This window comes from Chiloscyllium punctatum, chromosome 11 (assembly GCF_047496795.1).
Source record: "Chiloscyllium punctatum isolate Juve2018m chromosome 11, sChiPun1.3, whole genome shotgun sequence".
Lineage (NCBI taxonomy): Eukaryota > Metazoa > Chordata > Chondrichthyes > Orectolobiformes > Hemiscylliidae > Chiloscyllium > Chiloscyllium punctatum.
In genome coordinates, this window is record NC_092749.1 from 50634762 (window position 1) to 50651728 (window position 16967).

The 16967-nt window shown below is 39.5% G+C and overlaps 1 protein-coding gene across 1 annotated transcript in view; it reads left to right on the forward strand.

Annotated features, from left to right (window-relative positions):
* The window catches only part of ush2a (Usher syndrome 2A (autosomal recessive, mild)), a 929735-nt gene that overhangs the window by 669947 nt on the left and 242821 nt on the right, over positions 1-16967 (forward strand). The window contains 2 exon segments of the mRNA XM_072580162.1: positions 13818-13953; positions 15151-15236. Of these exon segments, the coding sequence (XP_072436263.1) occupies positions 13818-13953; positions 15151-15236 (222 nt within the window).

Sequence of the window (16967 nt, forward strand, 5' to 3'; positions counted from 1 at the left end):
GGAACCTTTTGGTCACATTATCAATCAATAATCAGTACATCCGTCGGTAGTAAAGAGCTTTATTGCTGAAAGGAGAGATATTTTGCCAAAGCTTTTCATCTGCACTGTTCAGGACTAAATAAGCTATTCTGAATTCAGCCTGACGATTGAAAGATAAAATAAGCTTCAGCAACATGCCTCACTTTTCATCAATGATCACACATAAACAATCCTATTTTCCCTGCAGCTGATTTCTAGGTAAAGTTGTTTTTGAAACAATTGTTTGTCTTCCAGGCAGCAAGGTTGCTGGAAGTAAGTTGTCTTTGACAATGAATCATCTTCCAGAGAAGCTTAAAGCCAAATCTTATCAAAAATCAGGGAGGTTTCAATTTCGGAAAAGTTCATTGAGGGTTTCTGCCCATGCGCTCTGTCAACTTACCTCACGCAATTCCCTACTGCTCACCTCAATACATGTGCAACACACCACTCCCAAGTTATCTTGTGGTCACTAGTGGCAGAAGTCCTCACCACTGTTAGGACTTTCTGAAAAGCTTTCAAATGGGTAAAAACATTAACATTTTACTGAAAACAGGAACAGAGAAAAAAAAAAACAAGGCAATAAACTGTATTTGCTTCTGGGAATAAACAGCTCTGTTTGACTCTCAAGCAACAAAAAACTTAGACTCAACAAATGAACACTTCACCCAAATCTGTTGTAAACTCTGTAAATTAAATCTAGTTTGGCTGTTGCCTCTGACAATGCCTCATCCTCCTCCTGTAAAGACTCCTGTAACTCTCCCAGTTCATCAACATCCTTCACATTCCCATTTTGCCTGTTCTAGTTTTCACCAGGGCCATCCACCGACTCTATGATGACTTTGGTGGAAGAACAGTCTGCATTGAATCTACACTTGGTTTTAGTCAGGTACTGTGTAATGGAGTGATCAGTCATGGTTGCCGTGAATATCTCGCAGTAATAAGTTTGTGAGGCATAGTGCTCTTGAAATGAAGCAGATACATGAAAGTTCTCAAGGATATTAGCATCATGGCAGCTCCCAGGGTATCTGTCACAGACTTCCAAGATGGAGTTCCAATTATCACAGATGGCTTGTACATGGATGGAATGGAACACTTTTCTATTGATAAAGTTATCTGTGTAACATTATAGCACTCTCAACACCATAGAACATAGAAGAATACAGCGCAGTACAGGCCCTTTAGCCCTCAATGTTGCGCTGATCCAAGCCCACCTAACCTATACTAGCCCACTATCCTCCATATGCCTATCCAATGCCCGTTTAAATGCCCATAAAGAGGGAGAGTCCACCACTGCAACTGGCAGGGCATTCCATGAACTCACGACTCGCTGAGTAAAGAATCTACCCCTAACATCTGTCCTATACCTACCACCCCTTAATTTAAAGCTATGTCCCCTCGTAATAGCTGACTCCATACGTGGAAAAAGGTTCTCATGGTCAACCCTATCTAAACCCCTAATCATCTTATACACCTCTATCAAGTCACCCCTAAACCTTCTTTTCTCCAATGAAAACAGTCCCAAGTGCCTCAGCCTTTCCTCATACGATCTTCCTACCATACCAGGCAACATCCTGGTAAACCTCCTCTGCACCCGTTCCAGTGCCTCCACATCCTTCCTATAGTATGGCGACCAAAGCTGCACACAATACTCCAGATGCGGCCCGACCAGAGTCTTATACAACTGCAACATGACCTCAGGACTCCGGAACTCAACTCCTCTACCAATAAAAGCCAGTCCGCCATATGCCTTCTTCACCGCACTATTTACCTGGGTGGCAACTTTCAAAGATCTGTGTACATGGACACCAAGATCCCTCTGCTCATCCACGCTACCAAGTATCCGCTACCATTAGCCCAGTACCCCACCTTTTTGTTACTCTTACCAAAGTGAATCACCTCACACTTAGCTACATTGAACTCCATTTGCCACCTTTCTGCCCAGCTCTGCAGCTTATCTATATCCCGCTGTAACCTGACACATCCTTCCTCACTGTCAACAACTCCACCGACTTTCGTATCATCCACAAACTTGCTCACCCAACCTTCTAACCCCTCCTCCAGGCCATTTATAAAAATGACAAACAGCAATGGTCCCAAAACAAATCCTTGTGGAACACCGCTAGTAACTGCACTCCAAGATGAACCTTTACCATCAACTACTACCTGCTGTCTTCTTCCAGCCAGCCAATATGAGTGCAGGTTGTAGCATTCTGAGAGAAGCCAGCCATGTTGGCAAGTTCTACTGCCCAGGCTGCTGCAGCACTGACCTGAAATTTATGAGTTGCTCATGAACATAACTATCTGCATACCAAAATATTTGGTCAGGGTCACTGATTTCTCCTGGGAAAACATTTAGTTTATATTCTTCTGTTCCTGGGCATTTTCTGTCAGGTTTGAAATATTTTCTGTGTTATTCGTTGAAGTATATTTTCTGTGTTCAATGTTGCTGTGAGGTTTGTGGATTTTGCTGTCATCACCAATCAGCAATATCTGCTTGTCATGAAGTCTTCTGGATCACTGGGATGATTATTTCCCATTTTTCCTTGAAGGCCTGAAGCTTAATTTCTCTTAGTTGGTACCATTTGGAAACTGAGCTGGTAACCAATGTTCACTAAGTTGCGGCAGTGGCCCACTGTTGTCACTAGACTGCTGCTCACCAAATCACTGTTCATGACAGCACTGATCGCCTCCATTGCTCCACAGTACGTCACTGCTCACCGAACCACTGCTCACCAAATGGATGCTCAACACAGCACTGTTCACCAGCCTGTTGCTCACTGCAACACTGTTCACTATATTGTTGCTCACCACAGCACTGCTCACCACATCGCTGCACACTCCATCACTGCTCACCACGTGGGTGCTCACCACACGGGTGCTCACCACGTGGGTGCTCACCACACTGCTGCTCCCCCTATCACTTCTCACAGGATTGCTGCTTACCTACTCAAAAAAATGTAGTTAACATTAGAGTTTGCATATAGCAAGTTGGAAACCAGCAAATTAAACACATGGCATTTTAATGGCCCAATCTTCTTCAAGCCAACAGGTTAGATTGTTGCACTGAAATATCTCTCCACACAACCCCTTACCAAGTTTCCCTGACCACAGTTCTCACACATTTCTATCCCATTGATGATTCCTCCCTCTGAAATACATTTCCACCCCAGCAAAGTCAAATTCTAACTCCTCCACTGCCACCTTCAATCATTGAGCTATTTCTGCTGCTCTTTCCTCTCTGCTCCTTTTCATCATCCTTAAACCCCATTCAGGCAAATTCACCTCTCATTTCCTCCCCCTCTCCACTTATCGCCTGTCTATCTTATATTTTTCATAGATATTGCCCATTTCAACTTTCTTTTTTTTTCTACCTTATCCCCTCACTCGCCTAACATCTCTCCAATCACTGCCTTTCTTCTCTCTTGTTTTCTTTAGTTTAAGTTATTCCCTCCCACCCCTCAGGGCAGTAGTTGGTCTTGCCCACACACATGCAATGCAAGGATACTTAACCAGCGTGATTTAAAAAGCTCCATAAATGCAATTTGCACTCTTCTGATCTACACATTTCAAGTTTTTAAAGCTACTGGTGGAAAGTTTATTTTCAAGTTACCATTTATCTTGCTCTGTCTCACTTTCACAAGACAATAAGGAACTACAAATCCATAGAATTTCAAAGGCCCAATTAACAATCTCAATAGAAGTCAGAGAACCACTAAGAAACATACCACTGTGCAAAATCTATTAATGAGAGAGGACAGAATCACTCCCAATCAAATTGCTTAAATTCCCCTGATTTTGGATATTTTCTAACAAACTTGTTGAGAGATATTATTGCATGCCTTGAGAGCAGGTGGACCTTGAACCTAGACCTCCTGGCACAAAAACAGGGACACTACCATTGTGGCTCAAGAGTCTTAATTCTGCTGCTTTGCAGAAAGGTCCTCAAATTGAAACATCTGTTTCCCTCTTTATTGGTGCTAACAGCTTTGTTGAGTCTTTGCGTTATTTTTAAATTTCATTTTCAGCAAATAGTTTTGACAAATTTTTCATTTCCCATTTTTCTGTTTAGTTCCCAGTCTATGAACTCAAAATAAGGTTTCTAACATAGTACATATTTTACAAGTTAGCTCAGAGAGAATCTGTAGCTTTCTTTAGCACTTGTGCTTTATGCCATTCAGAGTGAAAATTAAAGAAAAGAATACTTGTTTGCATAAAGATTTACATCTGCAGCTGCAGAGGAGACAGGAAATTAATTATTTACTGTTCACAAATTAAAAATTACTTGCTTCATACTTCTGAGCAGAAGTCTTCGAAATGGCTTTTCGGTGTTGTTAATTGGACAAGTGCAGCATTTCCACAGTTTTACAGCCAACACTATAACAGCGTAACCTTTGGTTCATTTAAAAAATGGTATAGGAATCAATAATCGTAAACTCAAATTTTTCAATTTTATCTCTTTTTTAGAACATATATAATATACTGTATCTTTGATGAAGAACCTATTTACTTTAATATGTGCAACTTCACATTTATCCTTTTTTTTCCTTGTTTACTTCTTCAGTTGCTTCACTGAATGGAAAAGCTCAGCAGAGATCAGGACTTCAAATGTCGCTAAAGAGAGAGGGTGCGTAAGTCGCTCTGAGCATTTTAAATAAAAAGATAATCTAGGTCTCCACTCAGATGACATTCCCATGTACAGTTGTTAAACCTCCTAATTTTCCTGGAACTTTTCAGTTTAATGATTAATCTTCTGGGCACTGCTGATAGTGACCTGGAAAATGAAAGCCTCAGATCACCCAAACTCAACCTTGTCTAAACTCGATTAAATGTTTCTGTGATGGTACTTTCAACGGGTAATGTATAGCAAATCTTCAAGCTCTATTTGGGATTGGTGCCCAATGGTCAAAGTGCTATAATACACCTTGCTGTGTTCGTAGTGTCTTAATTACTTTCTAATTTAGGACATTTTAAAATGTCGGGAGTCTCATATATGGAGGAAAGCTGCACTGTAATAACCATGAAACACTTTGCAATTCAACTCCATTTACACGCACTATGGTGATTGTGATGAGGTTCACCAAGTATCTCATGAATATGAGTTCCCTGACTGGGGCTGTTAATCTTGTCCAATCAGGGAGCCCTGGCTGACAGATATAAACAGGAATGTCAGAGGTTCTGTTCACTCTGAGAACTGGTTCTGAGGAAGTTTGACAAGTGTCAAGGTCATTCTACGTGTAAATAAAGGGTGTCTTGGTGACAGCTTTCACCATTGATATTGAAGTGAGTTTATGGATTTTCTTAGCTGAGAAATTTGGGTTGGAGAAGCTTTCAATTCAACAGCAATGGAACTGATCATCTTCCTGTTTTGCAGAGAAACAGGCTTGAAAAATCCAATCTTAGAGAAAAGTCTGCAGTGGAAGGGAAAGTAAGAAAAAAAACTTACTGGAGGTTCTGTTCTGGCTTGGTTTGCTAAAATCTTTGTCTTTGCTCCCTCCTTCAAAGTGCTCTTTGCATTTGAAGCAATGCCACAAGGACTCCAGCCACAAAAATGTCAATGTCCGATCCATATGAGGATTTGGGGAATGCCTGAAAGAGACCCCCTTTAACTAACAACACTCCCGAACCTTCACATTAGTCACAGTGAGGCATCATGACATGTCATGATGTAATATGTCAAATACAGATACTTCAAAGGAAGCCAATGTCATACTTTGATGAGGAGATCCTGGGTATATAACTTTATCTGAATATATGTTGCAAAATCTAAGTGTGTGTGTGCTACTCTGGGAGAGTTGAATTCAGGCACTAAACCACTGCAATATCCCAATAAGGCACTTTTGAACATCACAAACCATGTGCTTGCATTCTTAAGTTTCACTGCGCAAATATGGTGGTCCAAAGCATTCTATTCCAGAATTAGGTACAGAATGGGTTTCACAAATTCCAAATCTCGGTAACATTGGTGCAATTGCTTAGAGCTGGATCTCAAATTTAAGCAAATTTACCTTGAAGAGAAAAAAATAGTCAATGACTCTGCCCACTCTGCAGCAGGTGGCAGCCATTTTGTATTGTTATTGTGCCGTTGACCTTAGATCAAGCATGACGAATGTTTCAACATTGTACCCTAATGAGTGACTTACAAGCACTGCTTGAGACACAAGATGCTCCCCCTATCCTTCATATTCTCTTCTGTGTAACTACTCCTGGATCCCCAGTGATCTTTTCAGTCTCCCTTCTTTCCATTCAACCCCTTTATACAATTGTTAATGTCCCCAGTTTACCTCCTGACTCCCATGTATTTGTGGATTACTATGCACTTGCTGGCCATATACTCTCCTGATATAGAAACCAAAGTTGCAGCGAGTGCTGGAAAACCCAAAGCTTCTGTTCTCTCTTATATTGTCTGAGATCCAACCCTTTTATCTTGAATTGCCCCCTTTCACTGTAATCATACTCTCTGCAAACTATTCCAGATTTGAATTTCCTCTTACCCCAGGACTATCATGGATTGCCCCTGATGAGCCTCTTGACCATTAATGCCCAAAACAACAGGACTGACTATGGCTTACCCACCAGATTGCCCTGGCTGAACACAACCCAAACCCCAGATTAGTGAATCCACAGAACCTTGACTGACTTACTGTAATTCTGAGACTGGCTGCACTTGACCTGTAGGAGTTACTATGGCATAACCTCCAACTGCAAAGACATCTCCAGATAGGCTCTGGCAGAGCATATCTCCTGACTGACCATGGCTAACTTCCTGGACAAGAATAGATTAACCCTTGAGTGAATATGGGCACACCATTTCCTGACTGACTATAAACCTCTTGATCCCATTAAGGAGCAATACTTTTTGACTTTCAGAAATGGCTGTATTGTTGAAGAGAGTGTAGTATGTCTGCTGTGTAGGCTGCTGGCAGATACAGAAGGTATGACTTGGTTTAGCATGAGGCCATGAAGCAACGTGTTCATCCTTTTACCCGTACAATGTTCCCAACCATGGACAGCTTCCTGTCTTTCCCTCTGTACTAATAGGCAAAGCAACCTACAAAAGCTGGCAGCCTGTAACTTAAAACTCAAATGACTGTGCACGAAAATACAATGCAAGCCAAAGATACCTAGCAATTTCCAAATAAGTGCAAAATGTCCTATGAGGACATATTAAAACATCTCCCTGGTCATTAGGGCCTGAACCTGATCCTTTTTCGAAGTAGGGCCACCTGCAACACAAGTTTCCTTGGCAAGACTGTCAAATTGTAACAAAGTGTAAAGATTTATTGAGCATTAAATATGATCTAATAATACCTACTAATTAGCTGCTTAACAGGTTATATAGTAGACAGGCAGGAGGCTGGAAGAACACAGCAAGCCAGGCAGCAACAGGAGGTGCAGAGGTTAACGTTTCAGATGTAACCCTTCTTGAGGACCCGAAACATTGACTTTTCCACCTCCTGATGCTGCCTGGCTTGTTCTGTTCTTCCAGCCTCCTTCTTGTCTACTTTGGATTCCAGCATCTGCAGTTTATTTGTCTCTAACAGGTCTCTAATACCACAGGTGGCATGTGGCTCAGTGGTTAGCACTGCTGCCTCACAGCACCAGGGGCCCAGGTTAGATTCCAGCCTCAGGCAACTGTTTGTACATTCTCCCTGTGTCTGTGTGGGTTTCCTCCCACGTTCTCAGATGTGCAGGTCAGATGAATTGGCCATTCTAAATTGCCCATTAGTTAGGTGCATTAGTCAGAGGGAAATGGATTTGGATGGATCACTCTTCAGAGAGTTGGTGTGGATGTGTTGGCTGAAGAGCCTGTTTCTACACTGTAGGGAATCTAATCTATTAGCCATTTATACCAGGATACATCAAATACTAGATTAAATTCTTCCAAAGGCTTTCTTAAACTTTTGTGATCCAGTGAACCTTCTGTAATTTATTGATAACCAGAGGGATAAGCTCTTCCCATTTGATTTTTTCCCTCTTTCTGTTGCAACAAATATAGTTTTATTTTCAATCAGCCTGCCTATTCAGATGTATTGTGATACATCTTTAGCTCATTTGAGGTAGAAGCATGACTGCTGAAACCTCAGGGTCAAAGAATTTGTAATCAACCTGTTCAGACAAGTTATGATATATATATGTCTGGAGCAGGTAGGATTTAAACTTAAACTTTCTAGTACAGAGGCAGGTATATTACCACTGTACCACAAGAGCCCTCCTCAAAGCCTTTGCACCTGTGTATTCCCAGACAAACTCCAGTGCTAGTATTAGCCAAGCTAGACTGTGCTTAGCCTCCAAGGCAGATGATATTAAGTGTTTTCATACTCATCTGATCATAGTTTTAACCTCCTTTCTAATACTTGAAACTGTTAATTAGTCCCTGCATATATCAATCATTTGAGCCAATTGACCAGATAGCAAAACAAGAAATAGCTTTTAATTGGTCCCTATTATCTGGTATTAGTTCCTAATGCATAGCATTCCTAAAAGGGCTCTTGTGGTGGTGTAAGTGTCCCTACCTCTAGGAGGCCCAAGTTCAAGTCTCAGTCGCTCTAGTGTTTTGCCTTGGCTCTCTGAACAGTTTGATTAAAAAAGTCAATAACATTACTAAATAAGAGAGTTTTCACACATGCAAATATTGTGATGGTACTGTGCCTTTAAGAGAGATTTGTTCTGTGCTGTTTCTCTTGCAGAGATGTATTGCCACAGTGGTGTTAGAATGTCTGCTCCAGAAACAATGGGTAAACAGATTTGAACTCTCTGAATCTTTGTTTTAATTAGACAAAAGAAGGAAGAATGGGTGGGCTTAGGCTTCCACAGACCCAGGGTCTTTCAGTGGGGGTTTAGAGCTAGCTGTTGAAGCTGATAGATGCAGTTCTCTCTCTCTCTCTCTGCTGCAACAAAAACCTTGAGTTATCTCTGCTGTTAGGTTATATTTGTTGGACTGGAGGAGATAACACAGAAAAAATTGTTTTGCTGAATTTGCTTTTGCCAAGTTTTTTTTATGGGATGTTGGTATATTAGAACAGTTGATGGTTAGTCACAAAATAATATTATTTTATTAAGTATTTCAACAGAGTTAAAATTATGCCAATAACTTTTTTCTTGTTTGTATTTTAATTTGTTGTAAGAATACAGTGTGTTTTGCTTAAAGACCTATTGAATCACATCTGGAACACAGTATCTTACACTTGCCTTTAAATAAAATAAAAATAGCAGAAATGCTATTGTTTAGTGACTAATGATCAACTGTTCTAATATAGCAAAATTTTTAAAGCAGCAAATGTGTCTATTCCATGTTTAAATAAACAGCAAAACAGTTATCCACTTTGACAGCCATTGTAAAAGAGTAAGTAAGGTATTGTGGGGGATGGGTAACAACTGGTTATGAGGTAGGGAGCCAGGTAGTAGGCAGGGGGTGTATGGATGCTAAATGATGGATTAGGTAGGATACCAAATGGGTTAGAGATAGAATGCTAGGGCTCATGGTGCCAGGTGCTTGATGATAGGGTATTCAGTTAATGAGCGGTGGGTGAGGGAAATCAAACTGGCATGGGGAGGCTGTTCAGTTGGAGGGATGAGAGATGGAAAGTGTTAGGCTAGGCTTAGGGGGAGTGGGGAAGGGTATCGTGTTTTGGGCGGAGGGGATCTGACTGTGGGAAGGTGCCATGCTGGGGTCGAGGGAAGCTGGGGTTCTGGTTTTGGCCAAGGTGAAGAAAATGTGCCAGATTAGGGGCAGGTAGCATGGACTGGGGGTTGACCTGACTGCTGAGTGGAGTACAATGAACTGGAAGTGAGAGGTGGTTGGACTAGGTATCGTCTCCACCAGTGTTTTCATTAGGGGCTGGAGGTCCTTGTCAGGTTACAGTGGAGGGGCAGAGTACTCATACTGAGTTGTGTTGTCAGGAAAGGGTTGGATTGTCAGGTCAAGGTTTTATAGTGTCTGCTGAGGACTAGCTTGTTTGAAGGTTCATCGGGTTGGGGATGGAGGTGCTCAGGTCAGGTCTGTCGTGGTATTGCATCTGAAATCCAAGGGTGTTATTGCAAAACAGCCATTGTTGCATCAAGGATTCAGTTTAATTTTATCCAGGAGTTAGAGTAGCTAAAGTTGCTTTAGTGAATCAGAACTCTGTGGAACCTCCAACTTAGAAGGACTTAATCAAAACGTTCTAGATGAAGCGAAATTTCCAACTGGAGTTGTCATTTTCCCATGCATTTCCCATAGAGTCAGCTGCATTCGGATTTCCACATGGTCCTAACATGCAACTCCAGCTTCCGCTGTAATGAGTACCTGGTCATCAGAATTTCTGGGCCCGTATCTCTGTTTGTACGCCTTGGAAATTTGAGAGGGAACCTTTCTTCTCGCTATCTGTTTACCTTCCTGATCCAGCTTTGTCATATGATGAGTTGGGCCAAATTTTCTGAAATGGGCCATTTTGTAATATACCAAGTTGGTTGGACTTTTATGTTTCCTTTAGCTGGGAGACCTTTTCCAAACATAACTAGCTCGAAGGGCAAGTTGATAATGTGGAGGACAATGGTATGTCACCTTTGTCTGGTGATAATAATGCTTTACCTCCTCAAGCAATGAGAGTTAAAGAGTAGACAAACAGAATAATGATTAAGAATTAGATACTGAAACAGAAGCAAAAAAGAGAGCGAAATAAACATTAGATTGAGAGATAAATCAGAGACCGAAAGAAACATTTTCACATTGCATGTTTTAAGTCTCTATGAACAATTTAGCACCTCAAGAAATGTGATTCCACTGTTAATTTCTCCCCAAGAGGTTCCTCAGCACATCATTAAAATTTATCATGTCATTAAAAAGGTACTTACGCCATAATTACCAGACTTTACCTTTTGTGACATGTTTATTTGTAATGAATATGCAAATTCATCAAATTCTTAATAATAATGGTGAGAATATGGGTGAGATAGTAATTGTACCATGCTAGTAGCAGAAAACACAAATTGACTACTAAGTTTCTGGGAGAGGTGAAAGTCAAGGTTTATCCCAATCTCCTGAATTTGCTGGTCAGTTTCCACATAAGTGACTGCATGTGTCATGAAGATGCCATTAATCTTTCCAATAAGATATCTCCCAATATCTGACAATGCAATTGCAGCACACATTACGGTGGCACAGTAGTTAGCACTGCTGCCTCACAGCACCAGAGACCTGGGTTCAATTCCCGCCTCAGGCGACTGTCTGTGTGGAGTTTGCACATTCTCCCCGTGTCTGCGTGGGTTTCCTCCGGGTGCTCCGGTTTCCTCCCACAGTCCAAAGATGTGCAGGTCAGGTGAATTGGCCATGCTAAAGTGCCCGTAGTGTTAGGTAAGGGGTAGATATAGGGGTATGGGTGGGTTGTGCTTCGGTGGGTCGGTGTGGACTTGTTGGGCCGAAGGGCCTGTTTCCACACTGTAAGTAATCTAATCTAATCTAATTATGGATAAAACACTCGATTTCAAAGTCCAACCTAATAAAATTCTACAGGAGTTACACATACTTGCAATGACACACACTTGCATGATTGCACTGAACTATAAATTCAGCTCTACCATAGACTCTGAAATCGTTCCCTTTTTATGATGCATAAGGAAAAATTAATAGAAAAAGTTCAAAGCCTATCTAAACACTATCTTGGATGGAGTAGTTACAAGAGGAATGGTGGTGATCTTTCAGGAAACACTGGATGCAGGAGGTCCCCAGAGACTGGAAAATAGTGAATATAACACACTTGTTAAAGGAGGGAAGGAGCAAGAAGGCATGAAATTTTAGCCCAGTTAGCCTGATCTCTGCCATTGATAAGATTTTAGAGTCCAATATTAAGGATAAGATTGCGGAATAGTTGGAAGAGCGTGGTAAAATAAGGTTGAGCTGGCACTGTTTTATTAAGGGGAGGTCATGCCTGACAAATCTGTTAGAATTCTTTGAGGAGGTAGCAAGAGCTAATGAGCACAATCTATTTGGATTTCAGAGGCTTTTGACAAGATGCTGTGCAGGAGGCTGCTAAATAAAGTTAGAGCCCATGTGTTAGGCTCAAGGTAGAAAGAGGATAGTGGCCTGGATAGAGGATTGGCTGACTAGTGGAGTTCTGTGTTGGGACCACAACTATTTACATTATATATTAGCGATCTGACAAAAGAACTGAGGACATTGCTGTTAAGTTTGCAGATGACAGAAATTATAGACGAGGGACACGTAGAGTTGAGAAAGTGGGGAAGCTGCAAAAGGACTTGGACAGGTTAGGAGAGTGGGCAAAGGAGTAGCAGATGGAATACAATGTGGAAAAGTGTGAGGTTATGTACTTTGGTTTAAAAAATAAGGGCATAAACTATTTTCTAAATGAGAAAAGGCTTCAGAAATCTGAAGTGCAAAGGGACTTAGGAGTCCTAGTTTGGGATCCTTTTAAGGTTAGCATAAATTTTTGGATGACAGTTAGGAAGGCAAATACAATGTTCGCATTCATTTCTAGAGGGCGAGAATACAAGGGCAGAGATGTACTGCTGAAGATGTATAATGGTCTGGTCAGATCACATTTGGAATATTGTGAGCAGTTTTGGACCACATACCTAGGGAGCAAAGTGCTAGCATTAAATGGGGTCCACTGAATATTTACAAGAATGCTCCTAGGGATGAAGAGCTTATCATATGAGGAACGGTTGAAGTCTGGGGTTTGTACTTAATGGAGTTGAGAAGGATGAGGGGGATCTCATTGAAGCTTACAGAATACTGAGAGGCCTGGATAAAGCGTACACATAGAAGATGTTTCCACTGGTAGGAGTAACTAGGACCCAAAGACACAGCCTCAGAGTGAGGGACAACCATTTGGAACAGAGATCAGGAGCAGTTTCTTCAGCCAGAGGGGTGGTGAATCTGTGAAAATCATTGTCACAGAAGGCTGTGGAGGCCAAGTCGTTGAGCGTATTTAAGACAAAGATAGATAGATTCTTGATTGTTAGGGGATCGAGAGTTATGGGGAGAACAGGAGAATAGGGTTGTGAAGTATATTAGCCATGATTGATTGGCAGAGCAGACTCAATGGGCTGAATGGCTTAATTCTGCTCCTATATCTTATTGTCTTAGTTTAAAAAAGGAAAATATCTTGTAAATGTTGACTGCAACACTGAATCCACTATCAAACATGTCAGATTTTGCATAGATTGCAATATATCAATACCCAGAAACAAATAGAGAAGTTATATAATGTAATTCTGTTCCACACAATCACAATTAAAAAAAAATCATTTTGAAAATTTGAAGGCATGTTGAAAGGTAATGATGTCAAGGTACAGACATCAAATCATACACTTGACCAATGTCAAAGTTTAATAAATATTCAAGAAAAAAATGTTTAGCTGCATATGTGCTATTCATTCAGGCTGAAGTGATGCACTCTGGGAATAACTACCAAACCACACTCTGCAACATCTGCTCTCTCTAAGTGAGTTAGCACACGTCAGACATCTTTATGTCAGAATGCTGCAGTGATGGATGCAGTTGCTGAAATGTTGCATAAAATCTGGTGTGTAGTTCTGGCTGTTAAGTGAAATTGCTATTTAAATTAATGGTGCTGTCATAGTTTATCTGTGCAAAGAATGAACACTGATTAGGGTATTAAGCAATTAGCAATTTATCATACTGGAACAAGCTTGATAATAATTAGAGTGGCATTGCTGTACCAAAGGTGATTAAAAAAATAAAATTTGCTGTTTTACTTTGAGCTAGAGCTGGGCTGTTATGGGCAGGACCTGGTGAATATATTGATTACCCTTTGTTGTATTGGATCTAATGGGTCAAGGAAATCCCGTATCATTGCTGGAGCCCAAGTCAGATGGTGTGGTACTGAAGTTATATCCAGCAATGAGCAATGTTGTGTTCGGGTTGATTATAATCCCTCAGAGCAGGTCTGTGTTGACAGATCTTCAGATAAAAAGGTAATATATTTGCTTTACTTTGTCATTCCTACATACTGAATTCTTTGTTATTTCAAACCTTGATCATCAATTAAAGATGTAAATTTTCTTGCATGGACAGATACATGTTATTTGCCATGGATGCTAATAAAAGCATGCATCTGTCTGTGAATTGAGACAACAAACAAAAACTTTTCTGGCTGTAGTTGCTTATGCAAAGTGGGATAATCAACATTTCCGATCAAAATAGTCTAGTCTCCTAATTATTTAACCGACAACAATATAAACAATAAATCTCCCAAGCAACTTTATATTTTCAATCATTTATCTATCAATTCTAAATGCCCATAATATGATACTGTAAGATTACAAAAAGAGCCTTTCCTCTGCTGAATTTCTCAAAAAGAAAGGAATATGATTTACTAGCTTTATTATTTGTTACTGAAATCACCATCATATTTGAAGACCCAGTTCAAAAATCACCAATATAGAAGTTTTTTTTTCATGATGTAAGAAGATGAAGGATGAGGTGAGAGATATGGTAATCAATTTCTCACATACAATCAATTCTGCTGTAAAATGAGTTTGTTCAACACAAGTTGGCTAAACATAAATTGAAGAATTTAGACCATTATTTGTAAAATCCAAACTTTCCTTACCTGGTCCCACTGGTTTAAGTAGTGCTGTTATTACGCGATTTTCTTATAACATGGGTTCGCATGAGAACGGAACTATCGCATGATATCAGAACAGACTGCATAACAAAATTAAATCTACCTCCTGTGTTAAGGTCAATTGGTTTGATCTTTTTCTTTATTAATAAAATTTAAGCCATTCCTACAGCCAATATTTTGTGGTACTCACTGAAAGCCTTAATTTATATTTTGTGGTTATGGAAATGACTGTCTTTTAAGAAGGAAATTCCACTCCCTGCTCCAATCAATGCCACACTCATTGAACCCATTACCAATTTTAATCTGTTCATTCCTACATCCATTTGGTCACTTTGGTTTTCTGATGCAGTCATGTTGTACAAAACGTAACACCTAATCTAAGTGGTCTTTCTTCATGCATAAAACGAGGTTGTGATTGTTGGCAATTCATTATACAATGTGAGGCATTGCATACTACCCTCACCCCACATATATACTTGACATGGCAAACAAACACATTATTATCAGGAAAATAAAACTGGATTAATAATTTTCATTTTTGCAGTCCAAGGATGCAGTAGCCAAATATGGTTATTTTGTTAAACTCATAGAGTACTGCATGGGATTCATATCTTTATATAGAATTACATGGTTAGTTTGTTTTACAGTTACCCCAGCAGACACTGCATTTACCCTACAAGTCACTGGAGCTCCTTAGCTTCATTATTGTGAAAAGAGATGTAATGTAGGAGTATAATAGCAAACAAAATGACAAAGGGATACATAAAGTATTTTACTTAAAAGCAAATTGCATATCACTTAATTTTAAGTGTGTGCTGTCATGTAGTGTTAAACGCCTAACAAAGCCTTAGTGCTCTAACAATAAAAAATGTATAGTTTTTAATAAGATTGCAATCACATTTTATGAATAATGAAAATATCCGTAATAAAATTGTTGTAGAATGTAATAATTAATTAGTAATATTTCAGTAAAAATGTAAATATAAAACTATCCTAGTTTATAAATGTTTGATAATGTGTATAACATGTGTTATTAATTTGTAATAAACACTGGTTGTAAATCATTTAAAAATGTCTTCCTATTACATTTAGCTCCAGTATTGAAGGCTTATCTTGTAATCACAGATTTAAAAGAGATTCCTGGTTATGTTATTATTCCTTTTATGTGGAGGAAATTATTTGTAAATGTAATAACTTGCATGTAGTTTTACCTCTGCAAAATAGCACCCTTTCACGCAAGCAGATGCTCAGAAACCAAATACTCAGTTTCTCTATCATTTTGGTGTTGGTACTGAGATGCTTATAGCATGAAAGGATTAGACCTGATCTGTTTTTTTGTGAATGATATGCATCAGTATGCTGCTAAATTAGATCTGTGATCAATGTTCTCTCTCCAAAAGTGTCAATCATTTACAAGACATTAGTAGCTGAAATCCTGCCCTTATGAATTTAGGATACTTCCACCATGTTATGCAGTGGGAGCAGAATTGCAATATTATTATGAGATGACCGCATCTTAGGGCACTGTAGTCCTGGTGCAGAGCAGTGATCTCAGTACTGCAGCATGGACCATATTATTCGTGTTATATCAATTTAAATCTGCAGTACCAACACCTCTAAATTTACCTTCTGTGAACACTATAAAAAGAAACAGTTCGCAACAGAAATCAACAAGGGACTTCTGTAAAAAATACTTTTGAATGATAGCCCAAAAAAGCTTCTGTCAACTCCTTTTTTTATTACTGTTGCTGATTTGTGAGTTATTTTTGCTCACAAATGCAAATTCAAGGGGAGCATATTCACCATGAAACACATCCTGAGATTCCTAATTTAGTTTGATTTCCTAACACTGATCCACAGTGGGACATCTAGTATTCTTAGTGAAATAAACAAAAATATCCTCCATATAATTCAAGCTATATCAGAATGAAGTTATTTTTGCTAGGTTTAAGTTTTAGAAAGTGTTCTGTTTTCTGTTCTGTGCCAGGATTTATAATCTGAGTGGAAAGCTTCATTTTTTAATCACTGCTGCTACCAATTATGTGATATTGATGGAATGCAAAGTATCAGATTTTGTTTCAAATATATATCATCTCTTACTATTTATGAGAATATATTGACTGCTGACAAGTGAAGTGATGTTATTTTGTCACAATCTGATGGCTTCAACTATGATCATAGTTTTCTTATAAATATTCATAACCAGTGCTTATTACTAATCAATAGCGCACATTACTCCATTATAAAGCATTTATAAGCCAGCACTAAGTGGTTTGCTGAAATGCTACACATTATTTTGGTTTAATAACTCTAAACATAGTAAGCATTTTTAGCAATCTTGTCGCAGTTATTAAACCAAAA